Below are 25108 nucleotides of genomic sequence, written 5' to 3'. Positions count from 1 at the left end.
TTACTTTTGACCAAAATGTTTATTTTCCAATTTTTTCTTCACGTCGATCACTACCCTAATCCCTTCTAACCTCTTTTTTGGAATTAATGTATTTTTCAAATTTGTATCAGTTGCTTAAAAATAAAATTGCATCTTTAAACTCTCTTTTTTTTGTTGTTCATAACATTTATATTATTTTTTTATGTATAAACCAGAATTAATAATAATTACATGGGTATTTTGGATGTTTTCATGCCTCTTGTTAGAGGATTTTATAAAAGGGGTTTACTTGCGACTGTGTCAAGAAGTTTAAGGTGAAAAGATGAGAGATCCATCATATGAATAGCCGAACCCTGCAGGTAGGTAGGGTGAAATTTCAAAAATTTCTCTCTCTTCCATGTGAGAATCATATTCCCTGTTTTAGAAAACTGCATTTTCAAGAATCAATCTGGAACCTAAATCGGACCAGATCTGAAACCAAAAGGTAGGAGAGGAAAATACCTGATACGGAGTAATAGTAACTCTCAACGAAGGTGTTCACACCCAAGGAAAATGCCAAAAACTGCTCCCACTGAAGATGACACAGCGTAGGGTGGAGTAGAATCAGTAGGTGGTTCTTCCCAAGAACCAAACTCTTCAGCAAGAATTCGATGGAGGGTGAGTGAGCATGACTTCAGATCAGTTTTTCACCTAAAACTGATATCAAGAATGCTTCTTGATCACTCCTACAGGTGGAGAATGAACTGGCAATAGTGGCAGCAGGAGGAGAAGGCAAGAGCAGAAAATGGCGTCAGTCTTACTGGAGTTGTCTTTTCTCTTGTCTCTGTAATCTGAATTGGTGTTGAAGGGTTTACCCTCGTTCTCCTTTTATAGCCTCAAAGAGAGCTTCTCCTAATCCCATTAGGAGTCTCCTAATCCAAATATGTATTTGGATCTTGACTCTCTTTAAGAGATAAGGATAAATCCTTATCTTATCTGCAGATAAAGATCAGCCCTCCTAATCTCATTAGGAGTTTCCTAATCCAAATCTTTATTTGGATCTGGACTCTCTGAGTGGATAGGGATAAGTCCCTATCCTATCTGTTGATCTAAATCCCAGATCCGCCCCTCTTTAATTAATCAAATTAAACCAATTCGAATTGGGCTTTAGGCCCATTAAGTCCATGTGCTCATTTAGCCTCCAAACTACTGCCCAGTTTGGTTTCCTTGTATGGCGTGGGACCCAAACATTGATCTACCCATCAGCTACATGGGTTCAGCCTAGCCTCTGTTACAAGGCCTGGCCGAATTCACTACAAAAGACAGTGAATCCTTAAGCCCATCACCATGGGCTCTTAATGGGCCCAAAACATACACTAAGTGGTCCCTATGTCAAGCCACCTTATAAAAACCCAAGGACTGTGGGCAGATGCAAGATTAGCCCATCAGGTATTACCCTCAATGGTCTTACACTTAACCTCTCGGCCCATAATGATCAAACACTGCCCGACAAGAGAGGACCTCTCCCTCGACTGCAAGGTACAGTGCTGCACTCTCTACTCACATGAATCCCGAGAATTAAAACCTTTTGCAAACATTTTGAAACAATAATATATATATGTATATCTCTATATAAATATATTTTGCAAAACAAATTTCAACGATAATGTCCTAAACATAGTGTTTTCAGACACGCCTCAGAGCTTCTCGTAAAAGTTTCAGTGTCCCCAATTCCTAACAAGATTGAAGTAAATTTACTTTGTAAAATTGTTAGACCTAGGGAAGTATAGAAGGGTAATATTAGAATTTTGGATTTTGTACACAGTTGTCTCAACGGATAGTAGGGGCAGTTTCATAATTTTAATGTCCGTTACTATAAAGATAACGAAAGGGAGGTAGTTGTACATTTTTTTTTTCCAAAAATACATGGAGGTTTTTGTAATAGTTAAAACAAAGGAGAAGTTTATATGATTGTTAAAAAATTCATTGAAGGTTTTTATATTTTTGGTAAAAATTTATGGAGTGGAGGAATCTATAAAATCTCATTACTTATGATATGTAACCTTTCCTTGGTATCGTCAGATTACGACACTTGAGGAGCAAAACAAGATAAGGTTTGAAGGTTTGTAGTGTGCAGTAGAAGAAGTAGAAGAGAAAACACATGCTTTACCTTCAAAGTATAAAAGAAAGTGGTATAATTGGTTTCAATCATTAAGAAAGAGTTTTAGCTCATCACGTTTTACAACTACCATGGATCTGAATAATCAGATAATTGAAGCGGCTCAAGAGGGAAACGTAGAAAACATATATAACTTACTTAGCGATGATCGTCATATACTTGAGGGATTTGATAGCATGCCGTTTGTTGATACTCCTTTACACATATCTGTTGAGGAGGGGCGCGTCTTCTTTTCTCTGGAAATTGCAAACCTTAAGCCTTCGTTTGCTAGAAAGTTAAACAAGAATGGTCTCAGTCCCATCCACACGGCTTCTAGTAAAGGAAACTTGGAGATTGTAAGGGGACTCTTAAGCATTGATAGTAGCCTCTGCCGCGTTAAGGGAAAAGGGATGATGACGCCTCTCCACTTTGCAACCATAGAGAGGAAAATCGACGTTATGGGTGAATTGATCTCTACATGCTCCCAAACAATGGAGGACCTGACGGTAGAACATAAGACCGCTCTTCACCTTTCAGTAGAAAATGAAGATTTTGGTTCTTTTGAATTTTTGCTTGTTAAGCTTCAGCAGCTTCAGAAGGAAGAGCTCGTAAATTGGGAGGACAACGATGGAAACACGGTTTTGCACCTCGCAACATCTCGACTGCAGCTCCAGGCAAGGACTATATTTCTTTTTCCTAGCTACTTATCTCTTTCTTCTTTGCAATTTCAATGGATTGAAACGTTTGAGGAATTCTGTGGAGTGTTATTACTAAGTTGTATGTGCATATTCATGATTGTGCAGATGGTAAAGTTTCTACTAGAGGATTTTTCTGGGCGGAAGAAGGTGAATCTGAATGTCAAGAACAAGAATGGTAATACGGCCTTACAGGAGCTACTACTGTTGCAAAGTAATGAAGTAAGTAGAGACATTGAAAATATTCTCAGCCATCATGAAGCAACAAGTATATTTTCGGAGATGAAAAAATCATTTGCGAAGAAAAGGGACTTCTTTAAGTACCGGAAAGGCATAGATCCACCAGGAGAAGTCAGAAATGCAATATTGGTGGTTGTTACTTTGATTGCAACAGCAACCTTTCAAGTTGGAATCAACTTCCCAGGTGGTGTTTGGCAGGATGACTTCAATCCCGATTACTCTACCCTCAATTCCACAACTCTTGCATCACAGAAACCACACGTGGCTGGAACATCAATTCTGGCTACTCGATCCCTGCTGATTTTCTATCTGATCCTAGTTTACAACACACTGGCGTTTTTACTGTCTATAGTTCTGTTCTTTTACCTTACGAAACAATTCCCTGCTCGATTTGGACTCATACTTGCCCTTTATGGCATGCTCCTCACATATTCAACATCACTATCTTCCATCGCGCCGCCTGGGAGGCTTTCGACGCTACTATGTGGTGAAATTCTGATTACAATGTCTTTGATAATTTTCCTTGTGCTACTTTATCTTCATGAGAAGGGAACATTGTAGACAAATTGACAACGGTACTAAATTCCTTTACTGCATCAGCTGCATATCAAAGAACTGATCGAGATGATGCAATCGCTTCCCAAGGTAGGTATATATATATTCAACCTTGATTTCTCAAGTTAGTCCTCCAATGTGACTCTACGGTTGGTTTGGCACTCGGACTGGTGCAGTTAATTAGGAGTTTATGTTTGTTGCAAGGAAGTTGTTAATCCCAACTTGGCTCTAAATGCAAGTTTGTTGTTATTGTCGTTTTAGATGTTGTTACTGTACGTTGTTGTTGTGTAAAGTAAGCATCGTGTTCTCTGTGTACCCAAAAATGTAAGCATTGCGATAAGCTTTTTATTAATTATTACTTAAATCGAGTCCGGATTAGTTCCACGAGCAACAATATATGGAGATTGGAGCTATCATCTGCGGCGACCGCGTTCCGCAACCTCCGCGATAAGTTTTAAGATGTTTTTAGTTTTTACACGTAGGGCAATCAGCTGTGACTGATGATCCCTCTAACTGCAAGCTCCGAATTGTATAGAACGAAATTCCTGAGCAACGTCCCGGTGAACAACCTAAATTTTGGTGTGACTTTTAATTTCCAAATGAATTTAGCCCATTTAGCATGAGACGCTGGGAAATACAGATTTTGATCCTCCCAAAGAAATTCATATTTTTTTTTTGTTGTAAACTTCACATTGGATGCTTCTGTTCATTTTTTTTTTTTTTCATATAGTTTTTTTTGCTCAGTATGTCGCTTGCATCATAGGCCCCATGAAGCAACATAAGTGCTTGGAAGCTATTGACCTGTTCAATTGGGTCTGTCGTACCTTTGTATGTTTAGAAGGTGAGTGCTCTGAAATTTTTTGGCCTCGGTGCTTGGAGTATCTCAAGTGCTAATGGGGATTCTCGAATGAGGTGCGACTGTTCAAATAGGGCATCTACCTTGCTTGTCGCTTTAGTGTCTGCTCTTTTTTGAGTTATGCTCCTTGCTAGAGCGAGCTAGCTCTTTTTTGCGGCATGGTGTGCACGTCTCCTGCGCCTTCTTTTGGACTCTTCAGACGAGTTGGCAGCCTCAGTTCTAATGGGAGAGATAGTTCAGCTTTCCACTGGGAGCTGATTGTTGTTGGGGCCACATTGTTTCCGTAGGGCTGGTTGTTAACATGCCCAAGTGTCTTGCTGGAGACCTGGATCTGATTGTGGACCCGGGCTAGAGTCGGGATAAGCTGGCCGATCAGATTCAGACCAGTGTTCTACTGAGGTATAGACCTGTTGGAAGGGTACCTGTTGGTTCTGATGGGGTACCTGTTGCATAGGCATCTACTGGTGTTGCTACTGTTGTTGTTGCCCCCTACTACAGAGGCGAATTTGCTTTCCTAGGACTTCAACTGGTCACTCATTCCCTACACACATCGTACCAAATCATAGAACCGACGCGCATCGACTACTATAGGAACCGTTGTGGGTTCGACTGTAGGAGGAGGCGTGTTCATATTTTCCGATACGACAGCTAGGTGTAGGGGAATGTCTATTGGGCTAATGGTGATAGTAAGGATTTGGCCATTGTTAATGTTATTGGCGGGCAAGTTGCTCGAGGATGCCATTTCTTAGTTTTCAAAAGAGATAGGAGAGAACTTAGCTTTTGTGTTGGTTTCCCATAGGCGATGTCAATTGATGTCACACGATGTGGAAGCTCCCTCATGTCTGTTGACTCAGATAGATACGAATATTTCCTGGTTAGGGCCGAGTTGTGCTAGGCCAAGCTGAAGGTTGGGTCGAGCTAAAGGTTGGGCCAAGCTGAAGTGTGCTACAAGAGAGGGAGAATTAGAGTGTCTGGGTGTCTTTTACCTAGGGAGGGCACTTCGATATTTAAGTCAGAAAATTTTTTGGAATTCTTTTAGAGATTGAGAGAGCTAGAGAGTATTTTGTTGCACATACCTTTTCAGGTAGAAGTGTGTGCCTTATATAGGTAGCAATAGTCAGAGCACTCTTGTAACAGGCCTGAACTTCTTGCGGTACCATTTCTGCTTTGTTAGGCGCATTAATGTGTTGGTTGTGTGATTGGTGTGGGGGTTACGATCTACCCGAGGATCTAACGATCGAGATATCAGCGCTCCGGGGATCTCAACTTGGTAGCGTATTGCAGGGAGTGGTTAGCAAGCTCTTCCTCGCAGGTCACCTTGGACTCCTATAGCTTAGCACGCTCCTAGGACAGGTTGTAATCTTACAGGGTCTACTAGTTCGGCTTTGCTGAGGTGGAGGTCAGCCTAGACGAGATGCTCTGAGCTAACTTGTTGAGTTAATTCGCTTACTCAGCGCCGAGGTGTCTTCTAAAGGCCACATGTCGCTATGTGATTGGGAGGACCAAATTATCCCTCATCAATGGGCATTGCTAATTTTATTGATAGTTTTTAAATTTATTTAACATTAAAAATAAGGGAAACTCCCAATTAGTACAATGTACTTTGGGTCTAGTGTCACTTTGGTCCTTAAACTTTAAAAGTAAGGTTCGATACATATCGTATCGGGAGCTTCCCGATACACCCCTACAAAGGGAGTAGACCTTAAATAGGCCCCTTTGAATAAGATTTAAATAACAAAACTAAAAAAACTACCTATACGCCTCTATCGATGTATCGGGCATATCAATACTTTGAACCTTATTTAAAATGGGACAATTCAATACCAAAACTTCCAAAATCATGCAAATTTAGTGCCTACCATTAACCAACCGTTAAGTGGCATTTGAAAAGACATAAATACCCTTTGAGTGTCATATAATTTTCTTTATCAGCCATCCAAATTTTGATAAAAAATGATCAATTCCAAATCCTTGCCTCTTCTATTCAAGAAAATCTCAAATGAACAGTCCTAACTTTCTTGAATAGAAGAAGCAAGGATTTAGGACTATTCATTTTTTATCAATGTTTGGATGGTTGGTAAAGAAAATTATATAACACTCAAAGGACATTTTGTTCTTTTTAAATGCCACTTAACAACTAGTTAATGGTAAGCACTAAATTGACACATTTTACAAGTTTGGGTATTGAACTATCGCATTTTAAAGTTCGGGGACAAAGTGGCACTAGGCCCAAAGTACAAGGTACTAATTGGGTATTTTCCCTAAAAATAATGGAATATATAACTAGGAGACTTAGGATATGTTTTACAAGGAAGTTTTAGATGGAGGAGAGAGTTTAGGAGAAATTTTGAGAGAGGAGATTATTTTGGTTACTGAGAATGTGTGTGTGTGTGTGTGTGTGTTTGTGTGTGTGTGTGTGTGTGAGAGAGAGAGAGAGGTTTTAGGTAAACTTTTATGGGAAGGAAAGCCTCTCATTGGTTGTTTCAAAAATAACATAAAAGAAAAAATAAAAAATTCAAAAATAGAAAAAATTCTTAGACTTCCTTCTTTTATATATATATATATATATATATATATATATATATAGATAGATAGATAGATAGATAGATAGATAGATAGATAGATAGATAGATATAAAGAGAGATGGATATGGAAACCCATCATGAAAATCCCCATTAACCAGTAACAAATGGTGCATCAAGGTATATCGAAAGGAAGAAACCAATGGATAAATGGGCCGGACCATTATCCTCTAAATTTGGCAAGCCAAGTAATTTGAAGAAGCAGGCTAGGAAGAAAGTGCTAGTTATTAGTTAAGCTAATCAAGGGAGAACATGCAGAAATCAATTAAGCAGATAAGTAGAGCAATAACAAATCTTATCTAGCAGTATAAACCCATCTTCTTTTTAGTTAGTGAAAACAAGAGTAGTGTAATTAAGAGTAATAAAATCCTTCACTAGCGTTCCTCCTATAATATTCACATTGTTGGTTCAGGACTTTAGGAGGTTTGTAGTTTGGTTGATATAAGGGTGTTAATGTTTCAAATTTGTTTAATAAACCAAATCAAATGGTATTTCGGTTTCATAAGTATCCTCTAACTACACATGGGACATCCTCTGTAGACCCTGGCACAGATGGTCGAACTCATCGTTTCATGAACAATCTACGTCTTTTCTCAGAATCGGCCATGCACTCTTCCTTAATACTTCGAAATTTGAATATCACTAGCACTATCAAGAAGAGTAGGGGTTGAAGTCCTAACAACTCTCAAATGATGTTATTGCATGCAATTTGATTATATTGGTTTGATGTAGTTATTATCGACGTAAAATTATACTCCGATTCAGTTTTATGTGTGTTTGATGGAGTGTAGTTTTACGTCGATAATTGATATAAAATCTCATCAGCTTTAAAGTTTTAAATCGATAATCAATATAAAAATTACATCGGTTTTATCAATGTAAAACTTTACACTCTTCCACTCATCACTATTTTCAAAAAATCAATAGTCACTGTAAAAAGTCATCAATGTATTTATATTCTTTCCAAACTAGACTCATTTGGGAAGAAGTATAAATACAAATATATAGACTGCAAAGCCTTATATTTTGTATGTAATTATACTATACATATTCGTATTTGTACTCCTAAACTGTGCCTTACTTGCTGTTTTTCTCTTTTAGTCAACTTGATACACCCAAGCAAGCCGACACCCACCAAGTATAAATGTATAATATTTTATCAAATTTATATGACATTTTCTATTGAGTCAAGTCAATCTAAGTCAATTCAAATATTATAATTTTTATTTATGCTTGATCGTTCGAACGACATTTCAAATTAAAACTCTGATAAGAGTGACTAATCTTGTAAGGGATGTTAATGGGCCAAGTAAAATGGTAAATTCGACTTAACTCACCCCTACATGATTAGATTGGGGTCAGGCTTATTAGGGTGTCCAATCAGGTTAGAGTTTTGATTATTTAACCCAGACTAAGTGCAGGTTTGGATGACCCAGTGCATTGGATTATAATACCCCTACACATGTAACGGGTTATCTTGTAGTTTGGTCTAACTTCTAACCCCTAACCTTATATTTTATGATTTATTTCTATGCTTATTAATTGATTTAGGTCATCTTAGGATAGGGTTTTGATTATTTAACCCAAATCAGGTTCATGGTTGGCTAACCCCTGCCCGTTCGGTCATAATACTCGTATACATATAAAGGGTATTACTTTAATTACTATTATAATTACTGTTATTATTATTATTATTATTATTATTATTATTATTATTATTATTATTATTTAATTATTAGAAACCATTCAAAACAACAATTTTGAATAATAAGAATAACAAATTATTGCTATTATTGTTAAATGATCATAATAATAATAATGACATGGCCATCTTTGTTTTAATATACACTACTAAATTACTATGATTATTATTATTATTAAAAATAATAATCACTATTATTATTTCATAATTACGAGAAAATTATCATTGTTAATTATACTGAAAATTTTCACATTTTCGTAATAATTATTGAAAATTTTAAAAGTTTTTAAAATTTTAAAATAATTACGTTGATAATTATATAATTATTATTGATTAAAATAATATTAATTAATGTTGTTATTATTGAAAACAATAATTAATATTATTAAAGAAAATTAATGGAAATAATTATGTTGATAATTTTTGGAAGTAAATTATCAATTTTTTGTAATAATTCTGATATTATTATTGTTATTTCGTCCTATGTTTCTTAAGCAAAATCTACGGCAACCATATAATTAGATCTATCAAATCATGTGCTTGTATTTGCCATTTATTTATTTATTTCTATGAAAGCCTTTACTTGATCCGAACACATAATTTGTGTTTTAAAAGGCTAAAGGCATAGTTTATGTGTAATGACCCAAAAAGGTGAAACCTAACCCTCAAGGCATTGCAACGCCTAAACCTCAAAGCTTAAGAATAAAATTAATTAAAGATTATAAATTGATAAAATAACATATAATATATCAAAAATTAGAATGATAAGCCTCTATGGCATTGCAAGGCTTGATCTACAAAGTTTATTTGCAAGGAAACAAGTCTATGTTGACTAACCAAAACTAAGGTTATATTGTTCCACATTTTCATTATACCCACTCTCCCAACCTCTTGCAATATCCATATCCACCTGCAATAGGGCTGTTTATGGGTCAAGTTGGGTCTGTTTAATAGATTTTTTTTCCGTCGATCTGACCTGGTTGCTCACTCTTGGTCTCTTACATTCCTATTCTCGAGAGATCTTGTCTGAGCTCTTAAGGACTAAGCCCTGAGTCCTCGTCTCAAGTCTAATCGTCCAATCCCTGTTTAAGCACCTAACTGACTTGCCCATAGGAATCTACTCAATCCCTTGAGATAACACTCGAGGCCTCTAATGTGTGATCTTCTCCTACTCGTAATTTAAATTCATCAATCTCAAACATCAATGAATTTACTTTATTACCCTCGACTCCATCCTTGACAACAACAATATCCATTCAGCGAAACATGACTGGCTTTCTCTACTGTTGTATCAATATTATTTCTTCCCCTAACCATTTCTAGATACAACATTCCAAAACTATAAACATCTGATTTATAGGACACATGCCCGAAGTTTCTAGAGAACACTTCAGGTGCAATATATCCCATGGTCCCTCTGGCAGTAGTCATGGATACAATACTTATATCCTTGGAGCACAACTTTGCCAGACCGAAATCAGAGATCTTCGTATTGAAGTTATGGGGCTTCATATCAAAGTCCAGGCCAGATACGTTGATCACAACCCTGATGGAGATATTCTATTCCTTTGGCTATACCAATTGCAATATTCTGAAGTTTTTCCCAAACAAGGGAGGGCTTATTAGCAATTTAACATCTTTTGAAAAGATAAATTTTTCTAAGGACTCATTTGGGAGGAACTCATAAACAAAAGCTCGTTTGACCCCATCTGCACAGAAATCAACTAGGCCTTTATAAATGAATTCGTTTCCATTTCCCTGGGTGTAGTTAAGGCAACAAAAATAATAAATTACTACTAATTACATTATAAAATAATGATTTTTCCATATTATCCATTTCTATTTTATTTATTTTAATATATTAATTATTAAATATTATAATATTTTGTAAATATAACTTAAATATTTAAAATATTTAAATAAACTAAATATATAAAATTAGATTGTAATCAACACATGTATTCTTAATTAGACTGAACCAAAATGAGCACAACACATTTATTCATTATCAATGTGACAGTCGTAATTGGACCGAAAACCATCCAATCAACCAATGGTGTTTTACACCTAATCTAGAATCCCAGTAATTTGAACGGTCAAACCATCGATCCGTTTGATCGAAACAATAGTTTTGGCTGTTTTTTATTTTAATTAAATTTTTAATATTTTATCTTTAAAAATTGTAATAAATTATTCGTTCAAATCAGACGGTGGAACCATTAACGCAGAGATTGGTGGGCGGTTTTGATTCTCATTTGATTTTTAAAACATTCATTTGATTAGAGGAGTGATTGTCTTAGGCATATATGGTAGGCTTGTAATGAGCACCTCTTTCTAGAAAGATGTTTGACCTGGTAATGATAATTGCAAAATCACATGCCTACATGATTAGATTCTATTCACTCAAGTCTGAAAGTGGAAAACTCTCCTACAGCCTCGTTCTTAATGCAGTTGAGTAGATGGTGTTGTCCTCCTTGAGATCATGTAAACATAAATGTTGATGTTGTGACTGAATCAATAGGGGTGCAAATGGATCGGATTATGATCCGACTTAATCTAAAATTTATCCTATTTTTATTGGAATTAGGGTTGTTCATAAGAAGGCCCAACCCGACCAAAACCGATTCAATCCGAGTCGACTGAGTTTTTATCAGCACAGGTTTGTTTCGGGTTGTGCAATTTCCTAAACCGATTATTTGGGTCAATTTCGGTTTCACACAAGAAAACCGAAACCGACCCGAGCCGAACCGACTTAGTTCCTAGTTCAAACATGAAGTTCCAAAGCCCATTAGACCACCTAGTTTTTGAATGGTTGCAAGAAACTTTGGATTAGTGAATAGTGATTAATGAACATCTTTTGTGATTAACTTTTCATTTAAATTTTATCATAGGAGATGGCTGAAATGATGTTCAATTTATGACTGTTTTTAAAATTAGCAAGATTTTATCACAGGGATGAACTTAGAACCGAAACCGACCCAAACCGACCCAACCCGACTCAAACCGATCAGGTTGGTTTTGCTTAACACTGGGTCAGTTTCGGTTTCTATGTCAGGTAACCCGACCAGGTCGGGTCGGTTGGAAAAACCGCAGTAAACCGACCCAACCCGACCCGTGAACAGCCCTAGTTGGAATTGGATATCCTCTTTTTGAACTTTTGAATCAGATCGGGTAATAGGACCTAATTAAAAATTGGATTGAATTCAGATCACGCTCTATCTGATTAGAAAGGATCTAATCCTATATATATATGTGTGTGTGTGTGTGTGTGTGTTATTTATTTATAAATATGTTTATATTGAATTTTTTAAAATTTTTTATATTATTTATTTTTTTATAAAAACTTATATATAATGGAAACAGTTACAAAATATTTATATTTTTTGTTTTTCTTCGTATAAATTTTTAAATCTTGTTTTGTTTTTAATATATATTTTTCAAATTAAATCAGATCAGATCAGATTTAGATATTCGACATTCGAATTCATGTTCAAATCAATGTTTGTAATATTTGGTTGAATTAAATCTATGCTTGATAGTATCAGATCAAATTAGAATGTACCCCAATCTGTTTACATCCCTGGGGAATATCACATGCTGATGTTGCTTTGATTGTGCTAAGCATCACAATACTTTCATCTTAGCATGTGTTGTACCCATTCCTAGGGGTGTTAACGGTATTCAAAAATCTGATTTCGAATTCGATATTCGACACAATCGAATTGAATTCGGATAATTTGAATATCTAATTGGTCAAATTTGGATGTCCTATTCTTACCGAATAGTTAATCGGATTCGAATTCGGATATGACTTGATTCAATTCAATAAATATCTGAATTTGACCAATTATTTAATTCATATATATAATATATAAAATATTTTATATAATTTATATATAATAATTAAGTTATATAAATAATTTATTTATTTATATACTTTATATTAATAAATATTTATTTTATATATTTATTAATTATCTAAAATAATTAAATAAACGAATTCGAATCGAATCAAATATTCGAATATTTAATCGGATTCGAATTTGGATATTAATTTTCAAAATCCATCAATACCAAATCGAATTTGGATACAGATTTTCTAATTGGATTCGAATTCGGGTATTACCTGATCCGATTCAAATTCGATCCATTTACACCCCTACCCATTCCCTTTTGTTCCCCCACTCTAGGGGAAGTTATAGGTTTGAATAATGGTTTAGTACCACTCGGAATCTGCTACTCATAAATTGTTCCCAATATCTCTTATAAATGATAAGGGAGAGATTCCCAATAGGCAATTGCCATGCCTCATTGGTAGAGTTGTGGGAACATCTCGTCGATGGCAGATCTGAGATCGTTTAGTTCTACCTCTCCAAATACTAGGCGATGCTTAAGGTTACAATTAATCTTCTATTGATGGCAAAGCTAGCTATTCGCCAGCGTGGTGTCTCCGAAAGTCCCAACCAGATCTTAATGTGGATGAGAGGTCAAACTCTGCAACTTCAATCGGTACTGAAATCATCCCAACCAATTCTTCGGATTTGATCCCATTGAAATGAAATCGGGAACCATCTTCCAACCATCCCATGCAGCAGAGTCCCCAAAAATATTGCATTTCTGACTATGTTCATAAAAATTCCTGCTTGTTTGCTCATGTTGAAATTGTCCTTAGAGCTTTCCTTTGTTTCCTGCATGGTAGAGTTTGTTGTTCATTCATGAATTTGAGTTGTTAAGTTTCTGTCTCAGTCACAATGATATTAATACCTGTTTGGAATTAAAACAAATCACGGGAAGGGATCAAAGACTGATTTTGTTATATGGTTGAGCAATTTCTGATTCTCATTCTCTACCAGAGATATAAACCTTTCTTTAGTACAATATGGATGGCGCCCCATTTTGAGATCGATGACGCTTACGAGAAAGATTTCGAGAAACAAGTGATTAACCACTAGTGCTCACTGCGCTATTGCCTGTTTTAGAATGGAAGAGGGTTTCTGGAAGGTCCCTCATGTCACTGTCGAGCAAGTGAGAAGGGTGGTCTTTTGGATTAAAATGGTAATTTTGCAAAAAATTATCCAATTTACTAACGACTGCAGATCTCTGCCAGGGGTTTCTCCATAGATTTCCAAAGCCAGGGTGAGTTTAAGACAAATGAGAAAAAAATGAAGGTGAGTTTTAGATAATAATCCTATAATTTGTTAACAATTTGATTTCTTAATCCACCAACCAAGTTATTCGGCTTTTAGATGGTTGTGCAAGCCAAACTGTTCCCTCAACAACTACCTCACAATCCATTAAATGATTCTCTCTCTTATTAATATAATGATCTTTGTAAAAATATATTCATTGACTAATAGCTTTGGCATTTCTGAAGACTCCCTTTATATAAGTGGACACCGGAAATAAACTTGTTAAATGGCTTATCAAAAAGAAAAAAAAAAATGGGTTAAAGAAAAGAAAAGAAACTGGGTAAATGAGACCATAGTAGGTCTCAATAAATATTGCTCTCTTGGCAAATAATAGGTTGCTAACTAGAAAGAATCCGTGTTTTGTTAAGTAAAAGTTTAGGACGAATGAGTTTTATAACATTCTTAACTAACTGAATTCATCCTCAAGCATAATTTTTAGGTTTATGTATTGTCTTATTAATTTGTATTGATTTTTATTATTATTTATTAAACTTTGTTATTTTTAGAAAATTTTATATTAATTCTTAGTATTTTTTATTATTTTTTAAATACAAATTTAAATAAAATTTAATTTTTATTAATCCTTATTTGAAATACATGGGCTTTGACAAGCAAAACAAAGCCCATTCTTAGTTTTTTTATTATTTTTTAAATTTGTATTATTTTCAGATGGTTTTAAATTAAAATGTTATTTTTAAAATCGATGGGTTTTTTTTTTGTGATTTTCTAATTAATCTAGTTGGATTTTTAAATTGAATTTTTAATCCATTGGTTAAAAGTTATTCCATTTATTAATTATTGAATAGTTTTATTGTTTACTTTGTTATTTTTAATTACTTAACTAATGTTGTGAAGTACAATTTACTAGGTTGTCATGGTTAATTACATTTAACTAAGTGCTTAAATTAACTAATGAAAGTTTCAAAGTTTCAAAGTTGGGTACATCACATAATTTCCATTTTTATATGACTAGTTGCATTAGATTTTATAATTTTTTTGTCTCAGAATCTTTTAAGACCCATTGTAACAAATGAATTTATTAATTATTGAATAGTTTTATTGTTTACTTTGTTATTTTCAATTACTTCACTAATGTTGTGAAATACAATTTACTAGGTTGTCATGGTTAATTACATTTAACTAAGTGCTTAAATTAACTAATGAAAGTTTCAAAGTTGGGTACATCAGATTTTTGTCTCATCATTTGTCTCAGAATCTTTTAAGACCCATTGTAACAAATGAATTTATTAATTATTGAATAGTTTTATTGTTTACTTTGTTATTTTCAATTACTTAACTAATGTTGTGAAATACAATTTACTAAGTTGTCATGGTTAATTACATTTAACTAAGTGCTTAAATTAACTAATGAAAGTTTCAAAGTTGGGTACATCAGATTTTTGTCTCATCATTTGTCTCAGAATCTTTTAAGACCCATTGTAACAAATGAATTTATTAACTATTGAATAGTTTTATTGTTTACTTTGTTATTTTCAATTACTTAACTAATGTTGTGAAGTACAATTTACTAAGTTGTCATGGTTAATTACATTTAACTAAGTGCTTAAATTAATTAATGAAAGTTTCAAAGTTGGGTACATCAGATTTTTGTCTCATCACATAATTTCCATTTTTATATGACTAGTTGCATTAGATTTTATTATCTTTTGTCTCAGAATCTTTTAAGACCCATTGTAACAAATGAATGAATTAATTCCAATTTGTGTATTGAAGAGGAAACAAGCTGATATGGTCTCTCCTTATAAAAGGACATCAATTCCTTTAGGACACATTGTAACAAACGATTTTTGGGTTTTCTTTACTAGTTTCTCTTAATGGCTACGTGCTATGCAGCAAGGTTTAACATTCCTTCTTTGAGTCTAACTAGATAGCCTTGTACATTGATTTCATTCTTTTCATTCTACTGAAGTGTAAATTGGAACTCATAGGTATGTAATGCTCCATGTTCCCAATCTCAAATACGCTCCAATTCCATACTCCCAATGATCGTTTTGGAGGGCTTTCATGAAGGAATTCAGATCTCCTAAACACAAGAATCCTACCCACATCTACCTACGTGACATTACAGCTGTACAATGGGAACATCTCCCTATGAATGGTGGTAACATGCAAACACGTGCGAGAAATAGTCTCAATGTACAGCTGTAGTAAAGCATGGATAGGTGTGGATAGGGTTCTTGTGGGTAGATGTTAATCTTCTCAATGTATATGTGCTGATTAGCCTGGAAAGCTGTAAATTAGAAAGCCAAAAAATAAGCTTATATATGAGCTGAAAATTTGACTTTTTGGAGAAACTATCTGAAGTAGTTTCTCTGAAGTGACTTGGTCAATCCAACTCAATCATCGCAAAAGGCCTTCTAAATGAGATCACATCTCCACCCCACCAGGAGCTGCCCCACAACGCCCCACAGCACATCCTCGCCGTGTATTGGGAACATCTCCCAATGATAGTACCAGTTCCAATGATGTCATCGGGAGATGTTTTCAATACACAGCGGGGATGTGCTGTGGGGTGTTGTGGGGCGGCTCCTTGTGGGGTGGAGATGTGAACTCCTCCCATACAGTCCCTTGATTCACTATGTTAGATTTGGTTGATTTGTTGGGTTGGGCTTATTCCCACTTCGTATTTTTTTTTTAGTTTTTGGTTCATTGGGCTACACAAGAGGGTATATTCCACTCGTTGCTCGAAAGCCAATTGAGCCACATATCAATTACTATTAATTCAGTTGGAGTGTATCATTTGGTATTGCTTCAGTTGGAGTGTTTACACTGAATGAAAATGCAAGCAATGGAATAAATATATGGGCTCAGTTTTGGAAGAGTGCAAATACAAATATGTTCAATGCAAAATCCATATATACAGTACTTGTAAACCTTGCTTCTGTTTGGCATCATTGTCATTGCTCCAAGAAATGGCGTCACATCAGCGCCACATCCGAAAAAATGGTGCTCTAGGAAACGGGCACTTGTTTAGAACCATTTTTTCATAAAAAATGGTGCTTCAAGCCATGCCATGGAAATTAAGAAGGCATAACTTGGAGCAACGCCGGATTTGACGTTTCTTGGAGCTGCAGCTCATTGCTGCCAACAGGGACATGATGCGACACTGAATAATAGGCACCAGTGCTGAAAACTCCAGAAAATGTACTACGTGGCAGCAATGTTTCCACACATCAGCAGCACCTTACCTCGTTTTTGCACTCTTTGCAAACTGAGCCATATGGAAAAATCTGTACTGCCGGCCGGAAAAACATGATACCAGCTGAAGGAAAAATCTTTCATCAGTGGCTGCAATGGTAGGAATGTCTACAATATATGAGCATTCTTAAGTCTGTACGGGTCATGTCTTAAGATGGTATTGGCCATAAAGCATTCAATTTGTACTTAATTAGCTTTGCTTTTATAATCAACAATCTTACGTACCTGATCTGAACTATAATGCAGCTGCACAAGCTATTGGCGTTTGCTACGGAGTTTTAGGCAACGACTTACCACCCGCAAATGAAGTTGTGGATCTCTATACAAGAAGAAAAATACAAAGGATGAGACTTTATTTTCCAAGGGATGATATCCTACAAGCTCTTAAGGGCTCCACCATTGAACTCATGCTAGGCATCCCAAGTGAGCAACTTAGAAACATCTCATCAAACGACCCTACACCATCCTTTTCCTGGGTCTATAAATATGTGAATGCCAGCAGAAATGATATCAGATTCAGGTATATTGCAGTTGGCAATGAAGTGACCATGGCCGAGTGGGAGTATGTCCTGCCTGCAATGAAGAACATTTACAGGGCGCTTGAAGCCGCTGGTTTACAAGACCAAATCAAGGTGTCAACTGCAGTTTTCTCTGGGCACATTTCTGCAACCTACCCACCTCGGAATTCCGTGTTCAATTCTCAAATTCGGCCATTCATGCGGGAAATCGTTGCCTTCTTGCTCGAGAAACAAGCACCACTGCTTGCTAATGTGTATCCCTTCTTCGCTTATCTGAGCAATCAAGCTCAGATTCCGTCTGAATACGTCTTCTTTACATCCCCAACAGTGAATGAAATCGGATACCAGAACCTTTTCGATGCCATGCTTGATGGTTTCTATTATGCTCTTGAGAAGGAGGGAGGGTCCTCTTTGGAGATTGTTGTATCTGAAACTGGTTGGCCAAACGCAGGTGACTCCATATCAACCACAGAAAATGCACAGAAGTACTACTCCAACCTGATTCAACATGTGAACTCAGGAAAGGGTACTCCCAAAAGGCCTGGAAAGACTATTGAAACTTACTTGTTTGCAATGTTTGATGAGAACCAGAAGGGTGAATATGAGAGGGAGAAACATTTTGGGCTTTTCTTTCCAAACAAACTGCCCAAGTATGACATCAAACTTTCTTAAGAGGTCGGCCCTGCTGTACATGTTACGCATTTTTCATCTTGTTGAATGAAGTTTATTTCCTCATGCATGCTTGTATCCTTCCACGAGGACAATAAAAACTCTGATGAAATAATATTATTCCCTAAACAATCACATGTCTGTGGACTGTGGTTAATTAGGGTTATTATCTGAAATTGAATTCAATTTTTCTGATTTTATGCAATGAAATAAGGGATAGAAATAAGTCAGAGGTATTTTTATTGTGGCATAAAAATTAGTTAATAGAGTAGACTGGTTGGTTAAGGTTAGTTTCGTCATTAAAAAATAAAAATGGCACATGTGCACCAATTCTATTATGCTAAATAACGTTGACTTAACAGAATGTATATATATTATAAATAAGGAAAAATTTATGCTGACAGAAAGACACCACATCAGAAAGTCTTTGATCAATCAAAGTATCAAACCCCCTGTAAATTTTGATAAATATCACCTGATTAGTTACCATGTATATCATACTGGTTGATTGGTAAGTCAGGTTGAGTCATGGATCATTAATCCGATTGTCAGGTCTAACAGGGACTATTTATGTGTTGTTATAAGTTTTGACTCGTTAGTCTTTGGTATTTAGTCTTTACTTTTTATTGTTAATTCGTTGATTTTTTTTGAATTTTCAAGTTTTTTTCTTTTAAATTTGAAATTTTAAGATTAATTCCTTTAATTTTAACATTTTTCATGTATTTGTGTTCTTTAGTTTTTGAAATTTTAGATATTTATAGTGTTGACCCAAATTAACCCATGGGTCAACCTTAACTTGAACATTTAAACATTTGTTGACCCAAGCCGACCCGAAATTGACCGGAAAGTATCTTGACCTGATTAGAAGCCAATTGCCAGCTCTACTTTGGGGTATCAAATCGAAAGTTAGGTTAACTTAAAGAATGATAGAAAAGTGAACTTGGTCTGTTGAAAGGCACTAAAAAGGAGTGATTAGACTTAATTTGGGAAGAGTGTAAATGCAGATATGTTTTGTGCAAAATCTTGCAAATGGTATTTCTAAACCTTGTATTTGCACTCTTCCCAAGCTGAGCCTTAATTTTAATTTCTATATGTACATGATCAATTTTATAGTTGATCCTTAACATCTGGCACAACATGGGCTTCAAATCAAACATGATCCATAAACAAAGGAAACTATAACTTAGTTACACATCCAATGGTCTCGATCAACACAACGTTCAAACCTTAACTCCCTGAAATCAAATCTGACACATCAATTTCCTTAAGGATATTAACATACGATCAAACCCCAAAATCCCACCATGAATCTACAACAATAAATCATAAAAATGCTAAGACTTTGTCTCTAATGGCCTTGGATGAATAGAATTAGACAACCAAAATCAATAAAGTCTTTCTCAGATTTTAACCATTCACTTGACTCCTCATCACAGTCCATCCCCACATATAAAACTTTAAGTCAAAATTCTCTTGTTTAATTGTCCAATCAACAATGACTCAAATTTGACATTTATGATTAAACCACACAAGAAGTTATACCCCAAACAACCAAGCACCTCTCATTATCTTTCGTTAAGTCCAAAATCCTCAAAATAACCTACTTGTCCTTAAATTCTTGAATTTCCATCCAAAACAAGTAAGATTTCATTTTTATCTTTCACATTAATTGGTGAGCCATAAGCCAAAATCTTGATCTGAACCAATCTTTTAATCCATGCCTCTAATCAAAAATATGATTTTTCCATCAAATTTAGGGCATTTAAAAATGTTCATCCACCAAATTCAATCTCAAAATTCACTACATGAAAATGGATCTATATATATACATATATACATACATACATATATATATATATATATATATTGATTTCGGTTCTTGTTTGTCCAAAACTAATTCAGACCTAGAAAAAGTTATTTTATTAAATGTATATAATATTTTTTTTTATTTTCTTATAATTTTATCATATTTTAACTTAAATAATAATTAAGACAATATAAATTAAAAATGTTTAATTTCTAAAATTATAAATGATTTAGTACTTTTCTATAATTTTTATTAAGATTATGTTATCAAAATTTAAAATTTAAGTTATTATTAATTGGGACGATTCTGAGTCTATGATTTTGTTCCGATGAATAATTGATTCAGGACTGATTCTACATGGCCCAACCTGTTGATAGACCTACATTGAGAAATAGGTGTAAAGGGAGTTCAGATCTGCTGACCACAACACATTATTGGCCACACTCATCCAGCCGCACGTCTATAATATCGGTGACAACAACACAACCAATGTATGTTCCATATGTATGGCTGGATGAGCATGGCCAGCAATGTGTTGTGGTCAGTAGATTCGGACTCATGTAAAGGGTGTTTCATCTCTATGTAAGGGGCATAAGGTCTTGGATGTTGGCCTACAAAGAGGTTGGTGAGTAGTCTAATTTTTTTTGTTTTAACCAATAAACCACTTCTGCTTTCATGTAACTCAAAGGCATGGAGATAAAGTCCCTCTTTTATATTACTAGTAATTAAGCACATACGTTGCATAATTTTTCTTCATATTAATTACTTGAATTTTAGATATATCATAGTTAAGATAAAAATTGAAAATTAAAAAAAGTAACAATACGATTAAAACTAAACTTAAATACTTATTATTCAATTATGACATCTTGCGGTTTTTTTTTTTCGAAAAGTTGGATCATTGACCCACCATCTAGAAAAAAAATAGCATTGCTTTTGGATTAGTTTTAAATTAGGGAAAATTATAGTCGGAGCTAACTGTACATTTAAAATTTGGATACAAGTTGGTCCATAAACCAACAAAACTCTAACAAATGGCTCTACATTTCAAGTTACAAAAACCATTGCCATGTCATCGGAGGGTTATGTGGCTAGTGCCAACATGAGACTCTTAATCCATATTGGACACAATAAAAAGCTTATACTGAAATTGCCCCTTAATGTTGGGTGATTGGAAAATAAAAAAGGGTTTTTAATTTCTCTCTCTCTCTCTCTCTCTCTCTCTCTCTCTCAATCTCAATCTCTCTCACACTCTTTCACTCACACTCATCTTTATTTGCTCAACGACTATGTGATTAAAAAATAAATAAAAATGGTTTTGGTTTCTGTATTTACATTCTCTATATCAATTTCTCTCTACCTGTCGTTCTCCCTCAATCTTTCTCATTCTCTTTCTCAGTCAATCTCAATCTCTCCTTCTCCCTTAATTTCTCTCCCTTTCCCTCTCTCATTTTTTTATTTTCTTATTTTCTTACACACTTATATGGTATTAATCAGATCGTATAAAAGAACATGAGACCAACTTGGTATGGTTCAAAAATTATTATACCAAATTGATAAAATTCACAAGAAACTCTTGACTATGAAATTTACACCAATTGGAGAACGATAGAGATTGAGTGAGAATAAGATTTTGACTGAGAGGGAGAAGAATGGTAAAGATTGAGGGAGAACACTAGAGAGAGAGGGATTTTGATTTGGCTACAGATCGAAACAGAGAAAAGGGGGAGACAGAGGGAGCGGGAGATCGAGAGATGACTGTGAGAGTGAGAATGAAGGGAGGGAGATCAAGAGACAAAGGGGGTAGGAGAGAAACCGAAAACCTATTTTCGATATAGGTTTTTTGTTGTGTCCAACATGGAATAAGAGTTCCATGTTGGCAACCGCCACATAAGCCTCTGATAACATGGTGGTGTTTTTATAATTTGAAATGTAGAGCTGATTTTGGGAGTTCGGTTTGTTTCTGGACCAACCTACAACCTAATTTTAAATGTAGAACCGACTTTGACTATAATTTTTCCTTTAAATTATATATTTCATTTACATTATATAAAATATTTTATACTTATCACACTTAATTTTTTTTTTGTCTATATATCATTTTACTCAAACCACTAACCCACCATCTAAAAATAAAAATTCTTTGATTTTTAAGTTGACATTAAATTTTGTATTACATTTTCATCATTGATAAATTTATTTCTTATGTATAAAACTTATTTTTGTTCAATACAATGAATGTACAATATTAGAGATGTACTCAATATTTTATTTTTTATAAATATATAACATTAGATATGTGCCCAAATTTTTCTCTTATCTTTTTTTATTTTTGTGATTCTTTATATTTTCTATTATTAAAATTTTATAATTTGACTATGACATTATTTAATTTCTAGGTAGATTTTGAAATTGGCTTTCCATTTTCATCATTAATATAAATACTTCTTACATTTCATAGTTATTTATTTTAATTTTTTATTATTTAATTATGGCATTATTTATTAATCCATTTGACCCCAAATGGTCAAATTGCTTGCCCACCACCGGAAGGGAAGAAAATTGTTTTGTTTTCAAATGACTTTTCAAAATATTTATTTTTATACTATTAAAATTAATATTATGGATTTAATTACAAGAATTTAATGATGAGAAAAATATATTTTAAATATAGGATTTAATGAGAGAGAATAGGAAAATATTTTTATTTTCATTTGGTTTTAAATTTTACATTCCATTTTCATTATTAATGCAAACATTTCTTATTTGATACTTATTATTGTTTAATGTGTATGTTAAAAATGTTCCCAATTTTTTAATTTTTAATTTTTTTCATTTTATTTATTTTTTAATTTTATTATTTAATCATGGCAGCATGGATTAACCCATTTGACCCAAAATGATTTAATTTCTTACCACCACTTAGATGAAAAAACTAATTTTGCTAGGTAGATTTTAAAGGTATAAGCTTTTATGTTATTGGATTTACTAAGAATGGATTTAATTAATATAACTTAATGATGAGAAGAAATAAAAATGACTTAAATATATGATTCAATGAACATGAATGCAAGCTAATAATTTAAATGTTGGATTTAATAAGAGAGGACTGAATGCATTGAATATCTTTAAATTACCTCTTTTCAACTCATTTAATATCAAGAACCAATTACCCTATTTGCCCTCATTTTTTATCATTAAATTTAAATACAAAGGAGTAAATATTGTCCTTAAAAAATTCCAGAAATATTCTTGAGGCCATTCGTACTTTTTAAAGTAGTATAGATTTTTTATAACTTGAATTCCACCACAATTCGGTTCATTGGTTTGAAAGGAACTATAATCAATCCCGCAAGCTTTTTGTCATGGAAAAATGGTATCTGACGGAAGTGCAAAAACAGAGAAAGAGCACATCAATCTGGTTCTATTACAAAATCTAGAATTAAATTACCACCGCAATATCCAGTCGATTTGTAGGCTGAAGTCCACCTCTGTGTTTTAAAACCTCTTAGAATCCATGAATTTAATTTTCTCAACCAGAAGATACCACTACAATAATATCCAATTAATCCATTAATTGTTGGTCTGAATTCAATTGTTTAAGAGAAGGTATGAGAAAACACCAATTCAATTGTCAGGCAAGGTTAAAGAATGTCATTGAGGCACGCTCAGGGAACAAGGTCGTGGAACAAAAATACGAGCCATGCATATGGGAGAAGTTCTAGGGTTGCAATTAGAAATGAGGTATGGAAAATAGTAAAGAAGACAGATGAAACTTATCGGTAATTGTTTTCCAAACCGAGAACTTATGAATCTGTAGCATTGTAAAACTGTGAAACCAAGAACTTGCAGAGAGGAGGGTTGAGTCGTGCCACTTGGTCACTCTTCTTAAAACCACATTTACCCCTTACCATGCAGCCAGGTGATTGCAAGTCAGTCACCAAGATAAAACAGCCCACAGGCCACTGGTAGGCATGCACTCTTTTAATAGACCTCTGCGAACCACAAAGAATGATGCTCAAATGAATGCTTAGAGAAGAAAGATTGATAGAGAACACTGTGCACTGGTGTATGTTTCTAGGTCGACCAACACTCCTTTTATAGAGTATTCTCAGTCACCCAAATGGATACAGAAGTGTCCTTTTAGACAGAGGCATCTCCGAAACAATACAATTGTTCGAAGAGATACAAATAGACAAGAAAATATTTTAAAAAATAAATTTGAAGTTTAAAAGTCAAAAAGTTTAATCCGTATACACGATGCCACCCGACCCAACCTAGCTTGGTTCGACGCATGCGTGTGAAAAGCATCCCCAATCCCCTCACATGCATGGGAATATCTATAGTGCTTTCTTCCTATAGGCCCCTACCCATAAAGAGAGCAAATCTATAGATATACTCAAAATCAACTTTTTTCACAAGAAATGTGGGACAATGAGTCTTCCCATGTATTCAAAGGTGGGAAGAGGAAAAAACAAAATTAAAGGAGCACAAGAGAGGGATAAAAGATTCTTGAAATTTTGAATCTCCCTCCAACAGGAGGAAATCACATTCACAAGACCATGATGATCCTACCATAAGAGGCTAGGATGCCATGATGCATCACAAGATTATTATTGCAATGTAGGTTGTACTAACAAGATGCACTGGAAGGTCATAACATGTATTATCAAATGGTCTTTCTACATTGAGAATTTTGAGGGCGGTGTTTGTATTTGAAGGAAATAATTGTGCTAAAGACTCAATGTACTTGCATTAAATTAATAGTAGGTCATTTAAATTAACAATTGTGCTAAAGACTCAAGTCAATGCCTCATTGCACTGCTACTATGTACTCGTATGATGGAAGGCTTTCAGGCTACAACCCCACCATTCAGACACATGGATTTTTCAAATTTAGATACATGATGTTTTATGAAAAGTTGTTAAAACACAGAGCCCACTACCACCATTTAGAGAA

General features: G+C 34.5%; 2 protein-coding genes across 2 annotated transcripts; both read left to right on the top strand.

Annotated features, from left to right (window-relative positions):
- Positions 1-2109: 2109 nt before the first annotated feature.
- On the top strand, positions 2110-3965 carry LOC104590763 (ankyrin repeat-containing protein BDA1-like). Its single transcript, XM_010249508.3, has 2 exons — positions 2110-2790; positions 2920-3965. The coding sequence occupies exons 1-2, from the start codon at positions 2209-2211 to the stop codon at positions 3610-3612; spliced, it is 1275 nt and encodes a 424-aa protein (XP_010247810.2). The 5' UTR covers positions 2110-2208; the 3' UTR covers positions 3613-3965.
- A 9167-nt stretch (positions 3966-13132) lies between these two features.
- On the top strand, positions 13133-18344 carry LOC148802586 (glucan endo-1,3-beta-glucosidase, acidic-like). Its single transcript, XM_088897936.1, has 4 exons — positions 13133-13255; positions 13600-13683; positions 13843-13914; positions 17349-18344. Exons 1-4 carry the CDS (start codon positions 13133-13135, stop codon positions 18342-18344), a joined length of 1275 nt encoding a protein of 424 aa, XP_088754062.1.
- Positions 18345-25108: the final 6764 nt, after the last annotated feature.

This window comes from Nelumbo nucifera, chromosome 2 (genome assembly GCF_055504915.1).
Source record: "Nelumbo nucifera cultivar China Antique chromosome 2, China Antique-T2T, whole genome shotgun sequence".
Lineage (NCBI taxonomy): Eukaryota > Viridiplantae > Streptophyta > Magnoliopsida > Proteales > Nelumbonaceae > Nelumbo > Nelumbo nucifera.
The sequence above is the reverse complement of the archived record's forward strand: the minus strand, read 5'-3'. Positions and strand labels throughout refer to the sequence as shown.